This window comes from Lepisma saccharinum, chromosome 1 (genome assembly GCF_977018435.1).
Source record: "Lepisma saccharinum chromosome 1, izLepSacc3.1, whole genome shotgun sequence".
Classification (NCBI taxonomy): Eukaryota; Metazoa; Arthropoda; class Insecta; order Zygentoma; family Lepismatidae; genus Lepisma; species Lepisma saccharinum.
This window is the reverse complement of record NC_139229.1, coordinates 167,429,516-167,449,175: the sequence shown is the minus strand read 5'-3', so window position 1 is coordinate 167,449,175 and position 19,660 is coordinate 167,429,516. Positions and strand designations below refer to the sequence as shown.

Below are 19,660 nucleotides of genomic sequence, written 5' to 3'. Positions count from 1 at the left end.
ATGAATCTTTCTTACTTAATACACCTAACTTTAATATACTTGTAAATCTACAGAGTGATCACAAAGTCCCATTACCCCCTATGTATTACATACATGTTAGTGAGCACAAAGTCCCATTACCCCCTATGTATTACATAGATGTTAATGAATTGTTGTTTCTTATTGTTGCACGATCTACATCTAAATCATGGCTGATGAGTCCAAGTAGAGGAGAATTTGCCATCGTACATGGCGGAGAATCATACTCTGTTATGAAAATGATGGTGTACACACAGACACTAATGACTAAATCATAACGAATAGTCACACTACCTCCGAGTTGTCCTCTGCCATGATCTCACATTAATACAATGCAACCATCTATGATGATGTGAACACGCGATAGGGGGTAATGGGACTTTGTGATCACTCTGTATATTATTCACCAGTTTATCAACACCCAACGCCTTTTCCTCATGAATCACAAGCCTGATTAGATCAATTTGTGACAATACCATACAGCACTTCACTCAATTTTACATTATGGCTGCTGAGATTGTTACATTTAATGCAACTATTGAGGCATATATTACTGAATGTGTAAGAGTGGGGCAAGTGATACCTGTAGAAGAAAGTTCGTGGAAATTATCAAAACAAAAAGTGAAAAGTATTTACAAAAAACTTAAAACGGAAGACCAGAAGGAACGAGACCTAAGCAACAGCCTACGGGAATTATTGGAAAATTTAACCAAAGGATTGATGCAGTACCATAGTGATGTTTCAAACACCTATATAGTACCCGATAATCTACTGTTAAATGAAGCCATAGAAAATTGTCGCAGAGCCTCAAATGCATTTATTAAGGCCAACAGCAACTCAGCCCATCAAGCGTTTAATTTAGGATATATTCTCGATAATATTTTTAATCGCTTTAAAATTCTAAAGAGCGAACGAAAAGTGAAACACAGCTGGAAGCAGTGGTTTGATTTAAGAAACATTGGAATAAGTTTGAGACAAGTAAGAAAATTGAGAAAGTTTTTTCACGATGTACAATATTATCCAAAATTGTTACAGTGTGGCTTATCATTTAGTGATTTACATGCGAAACTACCATCTATATTTAATGCATTCGTTCTTTTCCCAGAACAAAAACAGAACTTTCGTTAAAAGTGGCACACATATGCCACATGAACTTTGGGCTTGATGGTGATATGATTTGTAACTGTGTTATGAATCACAAGGAAAATTTTTATCCCAGCTCAAGTGTTTGCAAACGGCAAAACGCAGATAAGGCCGACACAACTTCAATCTCTCTCACCTCTGTGAGCAAATGTTTTTATAAACAAGGAAAATGTAACTAACCCGTGAATAAAACTGTATAATTTATACCTTCCCTTACCGTGTGAAATAAAATTCTATTCTGTACATTACTTAAATATTTATTTGTAACCTAAAAAACAACCACGATCATTTCTGACAGCGTAAACAAAAAGGCAGCCATCTTCTCCAAGCATAGTTGCCAACTGTCAAAACGATAAAAAACTAAAAATAACGAAAATCGAGTAAAACGAAAATAACGTAAAAACGATAACAACGATTATAACACAAAACTTAAATTACGAAAATCGAAAAAAGCGATATTTCTTCAGAACGTTGTTTCAATAAAGAATAATTTCATTATGGCGCTTGCCGCTTGCATCAACGCTAAAATCCAATGTTGCCGTTTCGTTAATTTTGATGTTAGTTGCTATTACTTTTTAAATTTTTTAATTATTTCCGTAACATTCGTCTGTTTTTTAAAAATAAGGGAAGTTCTTATTAACACCATAATACAATATACAAAAGGTGAAAATTTAGATTTTGTGACAGAGTGGTAGGATTAGGATTTAATATTTTTGTGTGTTGGCATCACAGATCAGCTGTTTTCAGCATAGACATACTACTACAAGATATTACAGCTGCGGGTTAAAAATGGTTGACAGTATGGCAGCACTGGAAGGTCGTTTCCTCGCGACCACCGACGGCAGCACCATCGGGGGAAAACAGATGACGAACGCTATGCGCAAGCACGCGCAGATTGCTCCAAACGACAAAACATTATCGTGTGCCGTACCATTCGCTATCCGAATGGTTTCTAACTGCGTTCAGGCGATTTGCGTGTATAATAAATTATACGTGCAAATTGACTGAACGTAGTTAGAAAGGGGCGGAAATTAATTATATGCAATGCTTTCGTTTCATTGCAAACTTTTCGCATTAAAATTTATTTCTATCACAAAAATAAAAGTATATGAAGATTATATGGAAAACGTTCTATTACCAAAACTTCCTGAAATTGCACTATTACTTTGAGCGGAAATATATAATTTCCTCTAAAGGAATTTTTAAAAACATTCTTCATCATACGAAAATGACCGTCTTAAAATAGGTGACTTTTTTTCTTGGTGGAGAAATGGAATGAAATAAGTATACAAGAATTCAGAACGATTTATGTCATGCTAATCCATATTTGCAAAAAAAAAAAAAAAATCCTGGTTGATCCTTCGGCTATACAATATTGTATTGCAAGATTTTACACCAATCAATGAAAAATATTTTGTTTGCCACATATTAAAACGGAAACAGCTGTATGACTGCATACAGCAACTATGCTCCATTCGATAATAAAAATTTCAATACTGTCAGGGATCAGTTCACATACCTTATGGCCATGGACGTTCGGAAGGGGGGGCCTCGCCCCCCCCCCCGGGAAAATGAATGTCCGACAAAAGGTATATATATGTCGCACATAAATTCATTTCAGTCAGTAATTTATGTTAATTATTATAAGGGCGTTGAAGGAACATAATAATATCAGACTGAAGCAGTGTTTTTTGAAGGGACATCACTATTATGGGGGAAAATATGCCTCCTTTGCCCCCTGGAAAAAAATTGCCTTACTTGCCCCTCCCTGGAAAAAATCCTGCGGACGCCCATGCTTATGGCACTGATTAGAAATAGGTTAGTCTGCACAGAAAAAAATATAATAATTACCAAGAGAATGCTAGGAAGTTTTCTCAAAAATCAAATAAATAAAAAGTACTAGGTTGAATGCTATGAAAAGGTTCAGCCTTTAACACAAATTTACTGTCATGACACTGACCATTAAGTTGAAGTGAAATTTCATACCTTATTGTAGCAAGTGCAGCAGCACCTACTATACTATTTAAAAAAAACAAACAGAAAATATTAACAAAAATAATATCTACAATATCTCTTACATAAAACAGCTTATTTAAAAACCAAATACTCATCATTTACTAAATAGCTGAACATGAATGAAGAAATAAATGGTGATTTATTTCCCTCCACGATGAACTTTGTGCCAGCTGATACGAGACTTAAACAGAGAAGTGCTATTTTTATTACACTTCCCACGTCCAAGTCCCATACCGGACTTTGCATCTGTATCTCTTCTATCTTGATGTGTGCATAAAACATGCACACAGGTGGATAATTCCTAGAAATTAAATAAATGCTCTACAGTGATGTACAGTGGGATTAATTTTCTTGCATTTTCATGTTCAAATACTATTAAAAAAATGTAGTGGGAACTGCCCAATGGGTAACATAGTTTCCCTGGTGACACTAACTATTCAGTAGGAAACATGCTAGAGTGATCACCACATACGTAAATGAGAGTACACTTTGAAAAAATAAAGTTGATCGAAGCTATGGCAAACAAAAATAATGTACTTAATGTACTCAGAAATGAGTGACTTCATTATCAACTTTGGCTGATTTATCCTAAGGACATACGAGCACCATTACAAAAATTAAAAATTCATATTGGACCTTGCTACTCCATGCCTCCTTTCTGTAGTTATTACGCATAGTTTTAAAAACATGAGCAACTAGTATTTAATGAAGTACAGCATAAACAGTGTGCAGCAGAGACTACTTACTTTCATACATTTCACTGGACTTGATTAATCTGTTATATCAGTAACTACTGTACTGTGTGTACCATGATACATGCATGTTACTGAACACAAAAGTGTTCATCTTAAAATAGATAAATTGTGGAAATGAAGTGTTTTTTTTTTTTCCACACAAAGGTTTCTCCGAACTGCAAAGTTATTCCCACAGTTGTTTGCAGTACTGAAAGCACCATTTCATTCTCTTGTATAGCTTCTAAAAAAAATCACACAATGGGAACCATGATTTTCAGTAATTATTCTCAAAATAAAAAAAAATGTGCAACTACATTCATGAGGTGTTGAGACTAGCAGAACAAGTTATTTTTACCAGTTTTTTTATTTTTTATTATGGTACCAGTTTCATACATCGGAGACACATTTCTTCATTTTTACAGAAGAAACTACTTACGGAAATGAGTTTGTCTAAGGTTTCCAACGTTAGTCGAGGTATTTTCTTTCATCGTGGTATCTATTTGACCAGGAAATCATGTCAGTGTTTCCAAACCCCCTTTTTTTAACTATGCTTGCCTAACCTAACCAAACCTAATCTTATCGGAATGGTTCGTGGGGCTGTCCGTCAGCTTCCCGTGCATAATGCACAATTTGCACACGTGACGAAACGATAGTAGGTATTTTTCGGTAAAGAAGGTTGGAAAACATGGATATTCGAAAACAAAAGAAGCGATATCGTTCAGAAAGGAAGCGATATCGCACCGTTACGTGCATTCAGTAGCACTTAGACAAATGCGTTTTTTCAGTAGAAAAGTGTTTGTTTTCATGTAAAAAGCATAATGGCACCTTGAACTATGTTCCGCAATACACAATTGGTAAGTACGAACCATGCAAAACACAAAATATCTGATTTTAATGTGTCTCCGATCTATGAAACTGGTACCACTGGTACCTTTATTATTAAGTACAGATGCTATTATATTTCACACATTGTCAATTTTTGCAAGTTAAATCACTCAACTAACCACAGAGCTTAACACAAATTAAAAATGCTGATTATTGATTATTATTACCACTTTTTAGAGAGACCAGTGATATCACATGGTATAGATGATTATTTTTTGAGACATAGAACCTAACAAGCAATGCAAAACAAAATCTTACAAGAGAACATAAATGTTTTATAAAATAAAATAATTCCCACATTGTGAGGAATCATGAGTTTAGGTTTAGCACAAATAGGCAACGAGGTTGACCACTTGGTGAAAATAGGGTAATAGTAACTGAAAATATGCTGCTTTCAATACAAAGTTGCATTTACCTCAAATGATCCTTAAGCATTAGCTACATACAAATAAAAAGAGGCTGTGACTATTTTCACCAGGTGGTGAGAATAGCATGTAGAGCTATTTTCACTAACAAAATAATTACCGGAATCATAACATAAGTAGGTTAGGATCATTAGGTTTAATTATCTGATTATTTCCGCGCGTGTGTATAATTATAAAAGTAAGAGAACCAAACCTGGTCCACCTAAACCACTCAAGCAAGTAAATACGAGAGGAATTAAAAAATAAGTTATTGTAGAAGCATAACATCACAGATTAAGTTATACACACGGAACTTGGCCCTTACAGAACAGTATATAATATTATTACCATTTCATTAAAATTCCTGATTTTTTTATTTTATTTTAAACAACAAATGATACGCAATTACAATCAGGAAGTTCGATTTTGATACTGAATGCAAGCCTGTACTGATGTATGAAATGAACGGAATTTGGTTCGCGTTTGGCGATACTTCTTTATCACTATTTGAAAAAAAGCTTTGATACGTATTACGCAGTGATTTCATACAATGTTAAATTACGATTTCATTAACTACAATAGGCAACACTTACCGCATCCCCAAAATAATATTCTAATGACAAGAATTAAGCAGATTGGTCGGCCGGATGAAGCTACTTATCCAAATTAGAAACTAAATATTGTGTAAATGAAAGAGTTGTAGAATACGTACATTGCTGGTACTATTTGTAAATATTACACGTATTCTACTCACATTCTCGAAATAAAATTTAGTAGAAAAAAAGGTTCGTGAATATGGACACGAATTTGACTTCAGCCGGTTCGCGAGGAACAGTAGAAACACAGAATACTGGAGAGGCAATTGGATCCATAGAACACATGATGTTTGAATGCATCTTTCATCAACACGAAAGAGACATACTCATTGCAAGATTAACTCAACTGAAAATTCCAACACCCACGGAACTAAATACACTTATTTTTACACAAAACCCACACATACTAAACAACATTAGTAAGTTTATAAAGAAATCCCAAATCACTATATAATAAGGAAAAAAAAAAAAAAAAAAAAAAAACATGGACATCTAGGTAATAAAATGTAACCCTGTGTATATAATTTGTCTACATTTTTTTTTTATCCCTAACAGGGCACAAGATACCCAGTAAGAAGACTCCTCGGTGTGCCTCGAAGGAGTGAAGAATAGTAAATGTTTAACTATACTAACATTCCCAAACTGTGTGATCGTCTAGAATCAACTAACAGAACTACCCAACACACAATTTAGATCGAAAAAAAAAGAAAGAAAGAAAAAAAACATAATAAGAAAAGTGAGAGTCTGAACTTGGCCAAAAGTCACCAAAACAGGTGAGGGCCATTAATGAAACCAAGCAAGCAAGCAAGCAACACAGAATACTAACTACGGTCAACCAATCTCCCATAAGACTGAAACAGCCAGTTCACAGGTGAAGGCCATTAAAGAAACCAAGCAAGCAAGCAGCAACAGCCAGTTCAGCTAGTTAAAGTTAAAGTACTGTAAAATAGTAAGTTTGTTTTTATTTCTTTTATCTGTTAACATTTTAGTGGTCTAAATTATTAAACTCATAAAGCGTATTGCGTATTAACTTAATAATTAATACATACTAACTTATAAGGGTAAAAATTGACGTTGTTTAGAGTAGGCTTACGAGTACCCCAGCTTTTTCAACACGTCTTTCGTTCAGTACCCAGATGTAGTCTTTTGCTATAGGAAAATAATGCTGACTTGGTAAAAATTTACTATCCTTCGGACACCTCTATTTTTTTGGTTTCGTCAATTTTTGACATTGATACTTACGTATCTGCTTTGCGGAACATTCCTGAAGGTGTATTAACGTTGTTTTGATGAAATTAATTGCAATTTTTCACATTACCAGAACGTCTTTCTGGTAGGTGTTTTTCCTTGCCTGAGACACAATATCGCGAGTACACCTTCCTACATAATTGCGCGTCCGGCTTCTCTTTTGCCAAATTTTTGACATTCGAACTTACGTATCTGCTTCGCGGAACATTCCTGAACGTGTATTGACGTTGTTTTGATGAAAGTAAGAGCAATTTTTCACCTTACGACTACTTCTTCCTCCTACATTTCCATTTGCCTCACACACAACATGGCGCGGACACCTTCGTAAATAATAACGCGTAGGAATGACGCATCGGCCTTGTTTTTTCTTGATTTTCAATTGTTATGCAGTGTTTTAACCTTCGGAACCCAAGAAATGCCCGTCGACAAACTTAATCAGATCTATTTCTTTTTAACTTTATTTTTCGCGTTCTGACACCAAATTTTAACTATGTATCCCAACCTAACTGAACTAACCTATCCACGCACCAATGGTTCGTGGGGCTAGCGCCAATGGTTCGTTGGACTATCCGAGAATGGCGTGTGGGGTTACGAATATGTTTTTCGAAACCAATTTTTAACTATTGAAACCTTTGCGTGGCCCTACTAACCTATCCACGCGCCAATGGTTCGTGGGGCTAGTGCCAATGGTTCGTGGGGCTATCTTTTTCACTATTGAAACCCTTGCATGGCCCTACTAACCTATCCACGCGCCAATGGTTTGTGGGGCTAGCGCCAATGGTTCGTGGGGCTATCTTTTTCACTATTGAAACCTTTGCGTGGCCCTACTAACCTATCCACGCGCCAATGGTTCGTGGGGCTAGCGCCAATGGTTTGTGGGGCTAGCGCCAATGGTTCATGGGGCTATCTTTTTAACTATTGAAACCTTTGCGTGGCCCTACTAACCTATCCACGTGCCAATGGTTAGTGGGGCTATCTTTTTCACTATTGAAACCTTTGCGTGGCCCTACTAACCTATCCACGCGCCAATGGTTCGTGGCGCTATCTTTTTCACTATTGAAACCTTTGCGTGGCCCTACTAACCTATCCACGCGCCAATGGTTCGTGGGGCTAGCCCCAATGGTTTGTCCACACCCGGCACAAACTTTACAACACACCCACCACACGTCATTCTCCAAACCCTCGATCCACAGTTCTAACTCTCGTCGCAAACGCAGGCAGTTCGAAACACTGGATACCAACAAAACACAATCACGACACGTCATGATAGTCACGACGGTGTATGAAGGTGATGGTGTATGAAGGTGTACGAACTTCATGGTATACGCAGATGTACGCGCCAAACGCTATCTCCGTCGGAGAATTAATTTTCAACGAACAACATGAATTTCAGCTATGAAACATTGCAACATCACACAAAACACCTTCCCGATGTTCGACAATGCTACAGGAACTTATTACGGTAAGTAGTCTCTTCTGTACAAATAAATAAATGTGTCCGAAGGATAGTCAACTAGTACCAAATAGGTCTATATAGAAGGAGAGAGAACCACCCTTTCTTCTATAACTTCTGCTTTTGTGTAGTCTTCCAATACCAAAGCCAACATATTCGGGTCTTTGTTGACGGTCCATTGAAATAAATTAAAAGGTACCTTACAGAGGGTTACAGAGCAAGCAAAAAGAGCGTTTAAGTAAACAGTAGCCTAGCCCAGCATTTAAATATAGAAAAAAATGACACTGATGCTTAGCCATTGTTTGGCTCTCCCCCTACAAAGCAAGCAACACAAAATGAACAAATTACTGTCAACAATATAGGTACCATACAGTACATCATATGATATGATATGATTTATTTCATTCCTTTGACCATTGTACAGTGGTTGTTTTCCACACATGGTATGGAACATGTCAGCACATTACAGTTAATAATTATTTTCAAATAGGTACAAGTGTGAAGATATTATACATAACATTTAAAAAACATTGATTACATTATAATTGATTCTCCTTGTTCTTGCTGTTAGCTGCAAGGTTTACAGTAATTTACATACATATAATAGATAAGAAATCAATACATACATATACATGTCCTAGGAGTTCATTTAGGATGTTACAATTTGCAATTTATTGTCGGGTACTCTTTAACAGAATAAAAACAATGATCTAATAGGTATTTTCTTTACATGCTTTTTATATGAGATAGCTGATTGTATTATTTTTATGTCACTTGGAAGGTTATTGAAACAGTGAACAGCCATGTATTTAGGTCCTTTCTCAAATCACAAAACATTTTAGTGAGCTCGTGTCCAACATTATACTGTATTATAGCTATTATGTTAATTATTGTGATTCGCTCTAAGTACCAGCGCTTCATAATCATGTACCATTAGCATTGTCATTGACTTACTGTGGTACTAGCACATGTCCATGCGCCAGCGTATCTGTACTACCAGGAATTAGATATCTTTTATCATCTTTCCAACTGAGTGACTTCTTATTTAACTCTTCTGTATAAATTTCATGTTTATGACTCCTAATAACATGCTGTTTATGCAAGCACTCTTTTTGATTGAATAAGCAATTTTTATAGTCCTCAAATTGGATTTCTTTCTTTAATACAGCTTTTTTAATTCCTTTCAATCGTTTGTCTACCTTATCGTCAGTTCTATATGCATACATTTTACTCCTTAACCCAATAAATTCTAACATTGGTTTGCCATTTAATTCGTCTTTCATTTTTCCAATTACTTTTTTATTTTTTTCACTATATAATTCGCTATCCTTAGGATAATCACTCGTATCAAATAAATCAGAATTATTTTTCATAAAAGTATAATAATCGTGATTTTTGAGTTCAAATATGTATGCGTCGGTGTCTACGTATAATAATTTTATATCAGTATCAAATTCATTCTTTAATATATTATAGTAAAAATCATACATTAGAGCTTTAGATAAATCTAGCACAGCCTGCCCAATATAAATAGGTTTATCAAATTTAACTGATGTTTTATAATTATGAACTGCAACCAAGTATTTACTAAAAATGGTTCTAGACTTAAAATTAGGTTTATTTATTGCTTTCTGGACTTTATTGTCATCACAGTATAATTTAATATTTTGTTGTTTTCTAACTGACTGCATAGATTTACCAAATACACTATTAGACATTAATTTCCAAAAATCTTTTTCAAAGTCATTTTTTGCTTTCTGTCGCTGTTCAGTATTAAATTTAATATATGGGGCAATAAAATCAGATTGAGTAAATTTAATTCCTCTGTGAATTTTTGTTATTTTCATTCCCAATTCTGTATATAGTTTTAATATTTTATAGTGAACAACATAATTCTTTTTATCATAGAAGTGACATAGCAACTTTGGTACTTTACCACCTGGGAGTATTGCATTCTCGGGTGCAAGTGGAAGGTCATTGAACTTATTTTGAAGATCTTTTGGAAAAGATAAATCTACTTCTAATAGATAACCAGTTTTATCATCAGAATTTAAAATATGTGCAGCAGAGCGCCCAGTAGGGCTAGCACTTCGTGCGCTGCTTGTTAGTGACTTTTCTAAATTATTTAATTCTTCTTCAGTCATCCATTTAAAATTCTTTTGTGGTAATTTCTGTGATAATGAGTGACCATATAAATTATTCATATCATTATAGTGAATTTGTGTGTTTGTGTCTGCTTTAGAATATCTATTGGAGCACTGACTTATTCCACCTCTTATTCCTTTTTCGAAAAACAGATACATTTCATAATCAGTTAATTGTTCTAATTGAACCTTGGTATATTTAAGCATACAATCCCAAGCTAAAGCTGGTGTTGTATAGTACCAAACAGGATCTAACTCATATGAACTATTTAATCCTAAGTCTCTAAAATTTTCAAATACATCTGCTAATAATAAAACGTCTAATTTTAAATATAAATCATGCCATTCACCTAAATCTTTAATTTTTAATTTATTCCATACTTTTTGAGCATGGTCATAGTCACTCCAAGAAATATTTTCTTTGGTTAAATTAGAATAAAATTTTTCAATTGCTGGTAATTTTGTATCATTAAACTTAGCGAAGCTGTCCATATATTCGTAAGCATAAATTCCTTTTCTTATAGTTCGATTATATTTTAAATTACAATTATTACAAGCAGCCCCTCTGTATTTTCCAGTATAATGATCATGATCTCTTACTTTTGGATTATCTTTGGTAAATTCATTATTACACAAATAACATACTGTAGCTGTTAAATGTTTAATTTTTATTTTGTTTGTGAATTTCATATCTTCATTTTTCTTTAATAATTTTTGTATTGTTATTGCATTTTCAGTTATCTTATTTATAAAGCATTTATCAGCAGTTTCACACTTATGTATGTGTAAAGGATTTTCTATGTTTCCGTAAACGCTTTTTACATAAAGTCCATAACTACAAGGAATATGAAGTTGTATCTTATTGGTATATGATTCACTAGGGTTTGGTTCACATGTCTGAATTGGCTTTAAGATTGATTCAAAATCACAGTAAATTACATATGGGTGTCTAAGCATTCTTTGAAAATTTTTAAATGATATTGTAGGTTTATTTTCTGTTCCATTTTCTATAATTCTAGATTTTGGCATAACAGGCAAGCAGGTTTCATTGTTATTACATATTACTTGATGTTTCTTAACAGCTTCTTCAGTTCTAGCACTATAATTTAAACATCTTCTGCAGAAATATTTTTTATTATTATTAATTTTTAATTGGTTATTTAATAAACGACTTAAACTTTTTATCCAACAGTAATGGTTTTTGGTGCTGTTACCAAAATAAAGCAGGTCAATATTATTTTCAAACTCTTGTTTTTTATTATGATATAATGGGTATATGCTACCATTTTCATACCCAAATACAGTTACATTAATTTTATTCTTTGCTTCAAATTTAGGTATCTGATCAATAGTAACCGGATATTTTACACAATCAAAATCTAAGTTATGATTAATGTTTTTATATTTCGATGGCCTTTCTTTATTTTTTACTGGTTCCTATAAACAAGATAACACACTATATTTAAAGCACTCATTATCAACATTTTTAACATTAATACAAGCTTGCTTAGCTTCTATCAATTCAGGTAATTTTATATATGAACTTCCACTTAATGGTTTATATTTATTAATATTAATTCTTAAATTGTTTATTCTGCTTATAACCCAGCCTGAGCCTTTCGCTTCTAATTCATCACATCTGGCTATAAATAAATCTCTTTGTGTATCCCAGAAATTATTAAGTTCTTCCAACGATCTGATTATTACATTAGGTAGTTGAAACTTATGAACCATTTCATGTTCTAAATTTTTAAAATCACATTCTAACTCTAAATTAATTTTAATATTTTTATGAATTTCTAAAGCATTTTTAATAAGATTATTCGCTTTATTCTTAATTGAGTCCATATAGTAAAACAAATCAGAATCTCCTTCTTTATTGTTATGTTGATAAGTTAATAACCTACCTTTAAAAGCAACTTCAACTAAAATAAAATCAGGTTCAGGATTATGTTTAGCTTTATGAAGCTGTAGCCTAGTTTCTTTAATATACTTACCACAAACATCACATTTTATTTGTTTTATTCTTTTTTCTTTGGGGGTGCTCTTATGTCTTGATCAAATGGAAATAAATCATTAATTTTTTTTGTTTTCTTTTTCTCTTTTCCTTCTTTCATATTGCCTGATTATCTGTATAATCAGATCAGCTTTTTTATATCTTGTAATATATTGTATTTTTAAAAGTTTTGCAATGTTATATAATTCTGGTAGTTTAAGTTTATTTAAACGTTCTTCCATTTTAAGACAACCAATTTATTATAAAAAAAATTATTCAATAAACACCTACCCCCTTATTATGCAATTTAGTTTTTAAGTGTCTTTGATAGTGTGTTTTGGTATAATATCTTCCACATTCACATAACAAACGTTCACAATTTGAAAGTATTTTGCATTGTTTACATCTTCTATCAACATATTTACCGTTGTAAAATTCATCTGGATGTTTAAATAGTAAACAAACAGAACAACGAAGCGCAGCAAGACTACTTGAAGGATCAAGGTTGTCCATTTATTTCGGAAAAGATATTTTCAATAAAACGCACCGAAGGTGCTATGCGGGCAGCCGCAGCTTGACCGCGCCTAATGTAGCTAAAGTTATTATTTTATTCTCGTGTTCTTTAAATTGTGCGTTCATATTTCTAATCATAATTCTTTCAAACTCATTGGTTGCAGAATCTTCTGATCTGTATAAACCTTTCACTCTTCTTTGAAATTCAGCGATCTGTGTTGTGTCAACTTGATTCATTTATTTATACCCAATATTTTTTCAATTTAGAAATTTATTGCAAATTAGGTTTACAAATAAAATTGTATTAAATACCTTGACATTTTGTTGTACAATTTTTTATGTATGCTATAAAATAAACTTAGATAATAAGTAATATATGTAAATCTTAGAAATATCTCTTATTTTATTTTCCCATTGATAAGATTTTTTTATAAAAATCATTTAACTTTACCGTTAATTATATTTTTCCCTTCAGGAATATTAACTATTTGGATTTTTTCAATATCTTTAAATGTTGGACCTTTTTTACTAGTTTTCATTTCTAATAATTCTTTTTTAGAATATTCATTAATACCTTTCTTCTCAAATATAGGTTTAAAATCATCTTGAAACTTTATATCTTTTAAAGTTTTATTCATATATCTACTTATCTTCTTATTGTCTTTTGTTTCTATTATCATCGTACTAAACATTTTGTTCATTTCGTCTATACCACTTTCGTCATTGTGTTTAGATGCTTGTTTTGTTATAATTTTTTTTATATTCCTGTTCTCAGGCTAATAATTTATCAATTATTTCTTGATTTCTAAAATTGGAGTATTTATATATTTCTTTAGTAATAATATGTTCAATGCTTTAAAAAATTTTCTTATCATTTCTTTATATGAATCTGGAAGACGTTTTAGGTTTTTAACACCATTATTGATAGTTTGAATATTATAACCCGATTCTTCAATTAATTCTCGTAATTCAGGTACATTGGTTATTAAATTATCTAAACCTATTAATTCACTCTCACTGGGGGTAAATAATTTGATTTGTTTTTCCATTTATATATATATTTTATTTTAGAATATTTACCTTACCACATTTCTTTACCTTACTATATTACGGGATTTCTTTACCTTACTATATTACTGTATTACCTTACTATTTTGCAATACCATACCTTACAGTATTACTATACTATAATACTACAATACGATACTGAATTACACTACTTTACAATAATACCATACTTTAACAAATATAAAAAATAATATACATAAATAAAAGATGTCAAGACCGATTACTCCAGATGAATTTGTTAAACTTTTAAAATCTTATAATTTCTTAAATAATTCAATTAATTCTTTTTGCAACAAATATAAAGTTAATTCTAAAACTGTAGTAAAATATTTAAAAGCCAATAATATATCCTATAATCAAAAAGGAGTTGTTAATTTACCACCCCGAGATAATTATGGGCGTTTTATGTTAAATTTAAAGGTTAAATCACAAATTATAGTAAAACCTAAATCTAATACAAATAATGAAGCTGGGTTAAATAATGTAAAATGCAAGGAAGTTAGATTTCAAGAACCATTGAAAAAATGTCGATCAGTAAAAGACTTGAATAATCTTTAATTAGTTTAAATATTCAGTTTCATAATTACAATTTCTCATTTGTGTAATTTTTGAATTTCTTATACTAGCCAGAAAAAAGGAAAGGCTGTGATTTAGATGTGGTGTAGTGACATTTTGTTAAAATTTAAGATTCTAAATTTTAGACATGGTGCTATGGTTTTTGTCATTGCAATAACTTTTAGGTATCATATTTTAGATCGTAAGACTTTAGTTTTAGAGATAAATCCCCTTCTAACAGTGAAATTGATATCTCCATATTATACTGCCTGTTTTTCCTGAGGTAGTTTATAATTTTTTCTTTCTCAGGTCCAACCTAGGCAAGATGGGTCTTTTTGATGACGTAGTTGCCAACTACAAGAAAGACAACTTCAGGATTCTAGAGTTTCTACAGTCTAGACCACCGAGTACTCCACAAGAGGCTGTGGCCCCCATGAAGGACTTTAATGTGGTTCTTTTCCGTGACTGTGTCATTCACAATATTTTAGAGCAACGCCTGGAGCTAGAGCCTAGCACTACACAAAAGTTGATTGAATTTTTGAGAGGGGACTTCAATGACATCACCAAACGAATCACGCTTCAAGTGATGATACACTACACTAAGATGGATGTAGAACTCCAATATCGTAAATATCTTATTCGCGGTGACATGGATAAGTTACCAGAAGCTGAAAGATTAACAAAGGCCAACTTTTTTGATGAGTGTATAGAGTCATTTGTGACTCATGCAAGTATGGATTGCGGAGTTGATGGAGTAGTGTGGTTATTGCCCGAATATACAAAGAAGGACATTCAGAATGCTCTCTGTAGCAAAGCAATGATAAGTGCATTTGAGGAAGCCATGAAAAAGCTGGGCAGCACACCCATTCCAGATTTTGGCAAAGAAATTGCTAATCTGAAGATATACGGTGTTAAGAAGTTTGCTCCCTTGAGGAACTTGCGTGGAGCCTCCTTAGTAGATGGGATCCTGCTTTGCATCAACAATTTGGCGGGATATGAAGGAACTGCTATTAATAAGGCTGACATGATAACACTTTCCGCGCATGAATGTACCCATTTTTTAGGACGTCTTATGTTCAATGATTTTAACTTTTCAAGCCCAAGCAAATGTTTGAGTGATGATTGTCAAAAACGACTTGATCAAGTTCTTCCAGATACATCCTTAGAAATGGGACGGCATACAGAGCTACTTTTATTTGAAGGGGTCCAACCAAACTGGGATGCATCCACAGAAGAAGTCGCTACAATATTTAACACCCGTTTGCATACCTATACAACCTATCCAATTATTAGGTCAACTGAGCGGAAGACACTAGGCTTAAGAATCCGTACGCCTGCTTCTCCACCATTTGGAATCGATATTGAAGACAAAGACTACTTTTGCTAGTTTTATTGTTAAGTGGGACAACACAGCTCCTGTTGGAGACTTTAATATTGTTTGAAACGAAAGCATTCAACAAGCGTTGCAAATCGCCAAGCAGTTTGATTAACGGTTTGCAAATAATGAGTATGTGTACATTAGGTATAAATGAAATATCTCTATGGGTTCTGGAATACAATACTATATGTACAAAATTATGAAACTCCTTGTGTGGGATTTGTGTGATCCTTGAAAAAGACTTCTGCACTTACATAATTAATATTTTTTGTAACCGGGTTTGTGTGTGCATAAATTCCTGATTGGGATTTGTCTTGAAAGATAGGGGTGGCAAACCCTACAATTTTTTTGGTTTTCTTGTATGTTGTGTTACGTTGAATGAAGGACCATTGCACCATGTTTCAGTACATTATATCATTTTGAAACTCATGTAATATATCTTCAAATGATTTGGTAGAGTAAACAGAACATTTGAGTTGGAAGAAGCTATTTGAAAATAATTATGAACTATGGAAGTGAAAGATATGGATGTATAAGATATTCCAAAAACACATTTCCAATGCATGGTATATCCGGAGCATTTTTTGTTGTTGTTTTGATGTCTACTTTCTTGATGATTCTAAATATAATATTGTTGAGCTAAGTTAGTCTGTTTATTCATTTTTGTACCTGACGAATTTGTAAATGGATTCTGGATGTACAGGTGGTAGACCAGCAACAGCTGAACCTCGCCCAGCAATAAAGTCAATTCAATTCAATTCAATTCATAGTAATTCTGAAAATTCAGCTCTTTTCATGTCCATTATAAGAATATTGCGATAAGCAAAGTATATAATTGCGATTTAGAGAAAGTCGAGACGAAGGGTGAGAAAAAAATATCCTGGCCAGCATGGGGGTCGAACCCACGACCTCCGCGTTATCAGCATTCAGCATGGCTCTAACAAACTGAGCTAACGCGCCTACTTGACGGCAACACTTGATTTTAGCATTGATGCAAGCGGCAAGCGCCATAATGAAATTAATCTTTATTGAAACAACGTTCTGAAGAAATATCGCTTTTTTCGATTTTCGTAATTTAAGTTTTACGTTATAATCGTTGTTATCGTTTTTACGTTATTTTCGTTTTACTCGATTTTCGTTATTTTTAGTTTTTTATCGTTTTGACAGTTGGCAACTATGCTTGGAGAAGATGGCTGCCTTTTTGTTTACGCTGTCAGAAATGATCGTGGTTTTTTAGGTTACAAATAAATATTTAAGTAATGTGCAGAATAGAATTTTATTTCACAAGGTAAGGGAAGGTATCAATTATACAGTTTTATTCACGGGTTAGTTACATTTTCCTTGTTTATAAAAACATTTGCTCACAGAGGTGAGAGAGATTGAAGTTGTGTCGGCCTTATCTGCGTTTTGCCGTTTGCAAACACTTGAGCTGGGATAAAAATTTTCTTTGTGATTCATAACACAGTTACAAATCATATCACCATCAAGCCCAAAGTTCATGTGGCATATGTGTGCCACTTTTAACGAAAGTTCTGTTTTTGTTCTGGGAAAAGAACGAATGCATTAAATATAGATGGTAGTTTTGCATGTAAATCACTAAATGATAAGCCACACTGTAACAATTTTGGATAATATTGTACATCGTGAAAAAACTTTCTCAATTTTCTTACTTGTCTCAAACTTATTCCAATGTTTCTTAATTCAAACCACTGCTTCCAGCTGTGTTTCACTTTTCGTTCGCTCTTTAGAATTTTAAAGCGATTAAAAATATTATCGAGAATATATCCTAAATTAAACGCTTGATGGGCTGAGTTGCTGTTGGCCTTAATAAATGCATTTGAGGCTCTGCGACAATTTTCTATGGCTTCATTTAACAGTAGATTATCGGGTACTATATAGGTGTTTGACTTACATCACGATCCTTCTTGAGAAACCCGACAAACGTTTCAAAATAATTTCGTACAGAAACTACTCATCGTTCGATATTGAGAGTTTTGAAACGGACGCTAAACATTTTCACTGGGACAATATTAAGCACTTGGAGAGTATTGACAAAAAAGTAAACTTTCTTAATAATGGTATTAAGACTATTTTCCATAAGCGTGCCCCTACACGTACTGCACGAATAGCCAAGAAAAAAGTACCGTGGGTAACCGACAATACCAAACTATTAATGAAACTTAGAGATAATGCTCTCAGAAAATATAAACTGACGAACAATCCGTCACATTGGGATTATTATAAAGAACTGCGGAATTTCACCACGTCGGTTATAAGACAGGAGAAGAAAGCCTACCTCTCGTTCCACATCAATAGAAACGTTCATGATTCGAAATTAATGTGGAAAGAGATAAAGAAATGTGGCATTTACGGAAAGGTGGAGCCGAGTGTCCCACACTTTTTAAATGATCCGCATCTGTTAAACACCCACTTTATTGACAGCGCCAGTCCCTCTAACCAAGAAACCGATCTCATCCTCGAAGAGTGCGAACGCTTCCTTACAACTACATTTACTGAAAACGGCGACACCTTCTTCTTTCGACCCATCAAAGAAGTAGAAATTGCACAACTCGTGTCCAAAATCCGTTCCAATTCCTGTGGCACAGACGGCATAAACCTAAAAATGATAAAGCTAATTCTTCCACACATTCTTTCACCTCTGACTCACTTGATAAATTTCTCGTTAGATAAGAACACCTTTCCCCTTGCATGGAAGGAGGCTAGAATCCTGCCCTTACCGAAGAAACGACACGTGACCGACATGAACGACTTACGACCAATTAGTATATTACCTGTCTTATCAAAAGTTATCGAGAAAGCAGTGTACAAGCAGATAGAAAGTTTTGTTACCAAAAATCAAATATTGCCTGCAGTACAGTCTGGTTTCCGACCTTCCCACAGCACCGCAACGGCGCTCATGAAAGTAACAGACGACATTTTACAAACACTAAACGAATGTAAGGCTGCAGTCTTGGTGTTGCTTGACTTGTCCAAGGCGTTTAATCTTGTATCTCATCAGCTACTCCTTTCAAAAATGAGTTACTACGGTTTATCGCCGGGAGCAATAAAATTGTTCCAGTCTTACCTTACTGGGCGAGTGCAATCGGTGACGCTTCCCTCAGGAGCTACATCGACTCCCCTTACGATACCCTCAGGGGTTGCGCAAGGAAGTATTCTAGGCCCTTTTCTATATTCACTCTTCACCGCCGACCTACCCCTAAATGTACGACACAGTGTACCTCATTGTTATGCAGATGACACGCAGCTGATGATGCCAGTAGACCCCAAAAATGCAAAACCAGCAATTGGTCTCCTGAACCGTGACCTTCATGCTATTTACAAATGTTGTAAACTTAATGGTCTTGTAATCAACCCCTCTAAATGCTGCTTTACATTAATTGGTTCTAGCGCTGCCTTAAATAAAATTCAAATAAATGGGTTATCAATTAATATTAATGATGAGAGGGACCCACACTGCACAACTGTTAAGAACTTAGGTGTGATATTTA

The 19,660-nt window shown here is 33.8% G+C and overlaps 2 protein-coding genes across 3 annotated transcripts; one reads left to right on the top strand and one right to left on the bottom strand.

Moving 5' to 3' along the window:
* Window positions 1–6,654: 6,654 nt before the first annotated feature.
* On the top strand, window positions 6,655–16,973 carry LOC145989909 (uncharacterized). 2 transcript variants are annotated; one of them, XM_083125421.1, is made up of 2 exons: window positions 6,655–6,745; window positions 15,083–16,969. In XM_083125421.1, exon 2 carries the CDS (start codon window positions 15,099–15,101, stop codon window positions 16,158–16,160), a length of 1,062 nt encoding a protein of 353 aa, XP_082981547.1. In that variant the 5' UTR covers window positions 6,655–6,745; window positions 15,083–15,098; the 3' UTR covers window positions 16,161–16,969. The 2 variants fall into 2 exon arrangements, with proteins under 2 accessions (XP_082981547.1, XP_082981538.1); XM_083125412.1 differs by lacking the exon at window positions 6,655–6,745 and adding an exon at window positions 8,344–8,506 and having other exon boundaries at window positions 15,083–16,973.
* On the bottom strand, window positions 8,789–13,387 carry LOC145979512 (uncharacterized). The gene is made up of 4 exons (XM_083112454.1): window positions 13,302–13,387; window positions 11,700–11,848; window positions 11,187–11,252; window positions 8,789–8,811 (listed from the first exon to the last, which is right to left on the bottom strand). The coding sequence occupies exons 1-4, from the start codon at window positions 13,385–13,387 to the stop codon at window positions 8,789–8,791; spliced, it is 324 nt and encodes a 107-aa protein (XP_082968580.1).
* Window positions 16,974–19,660: the final 2,687 nt, after the last annotated feature.

Bases quoted from the DNA above. Each gene is read 5' to 3' on its own strand.
- LOC145989909 (XM_083125412.1), top strand. From the start codon at position 8,427: ATGAATTTCAGCTATGAAACATTGCAACATCACACAAAACACCTTCCC. The intron at 8,507-15,082 runs GTAAGTAGTCTC...TTTCTTTCTCAG, and splicing joins TGCTACAGGAACTTATTACG to GTCCAACCTAGGCAAGATGG.
- LOC145979512 (XM_083112454.1), bottom strand. From the start codon at position 13,387: ATGAATCAAGTTGACACAACACAGATCGCTGAATTTCAAAGAAGAGTG. The intron at 11,849-13,301 runs GTTTGAAAGAAT...TTTTGGTAACAG, and splicing joins GAAGATTCTGCAACCAATGA to CACCAAAAACCATTACTGTT. The intron at 8,812-11,186 runs GTAATTTAAAAT...CTTGCTTTGTAG, and splicing joins AGGGGCTGCTTGTAATAATT to GGGGAGAGCCAAACAATGGC.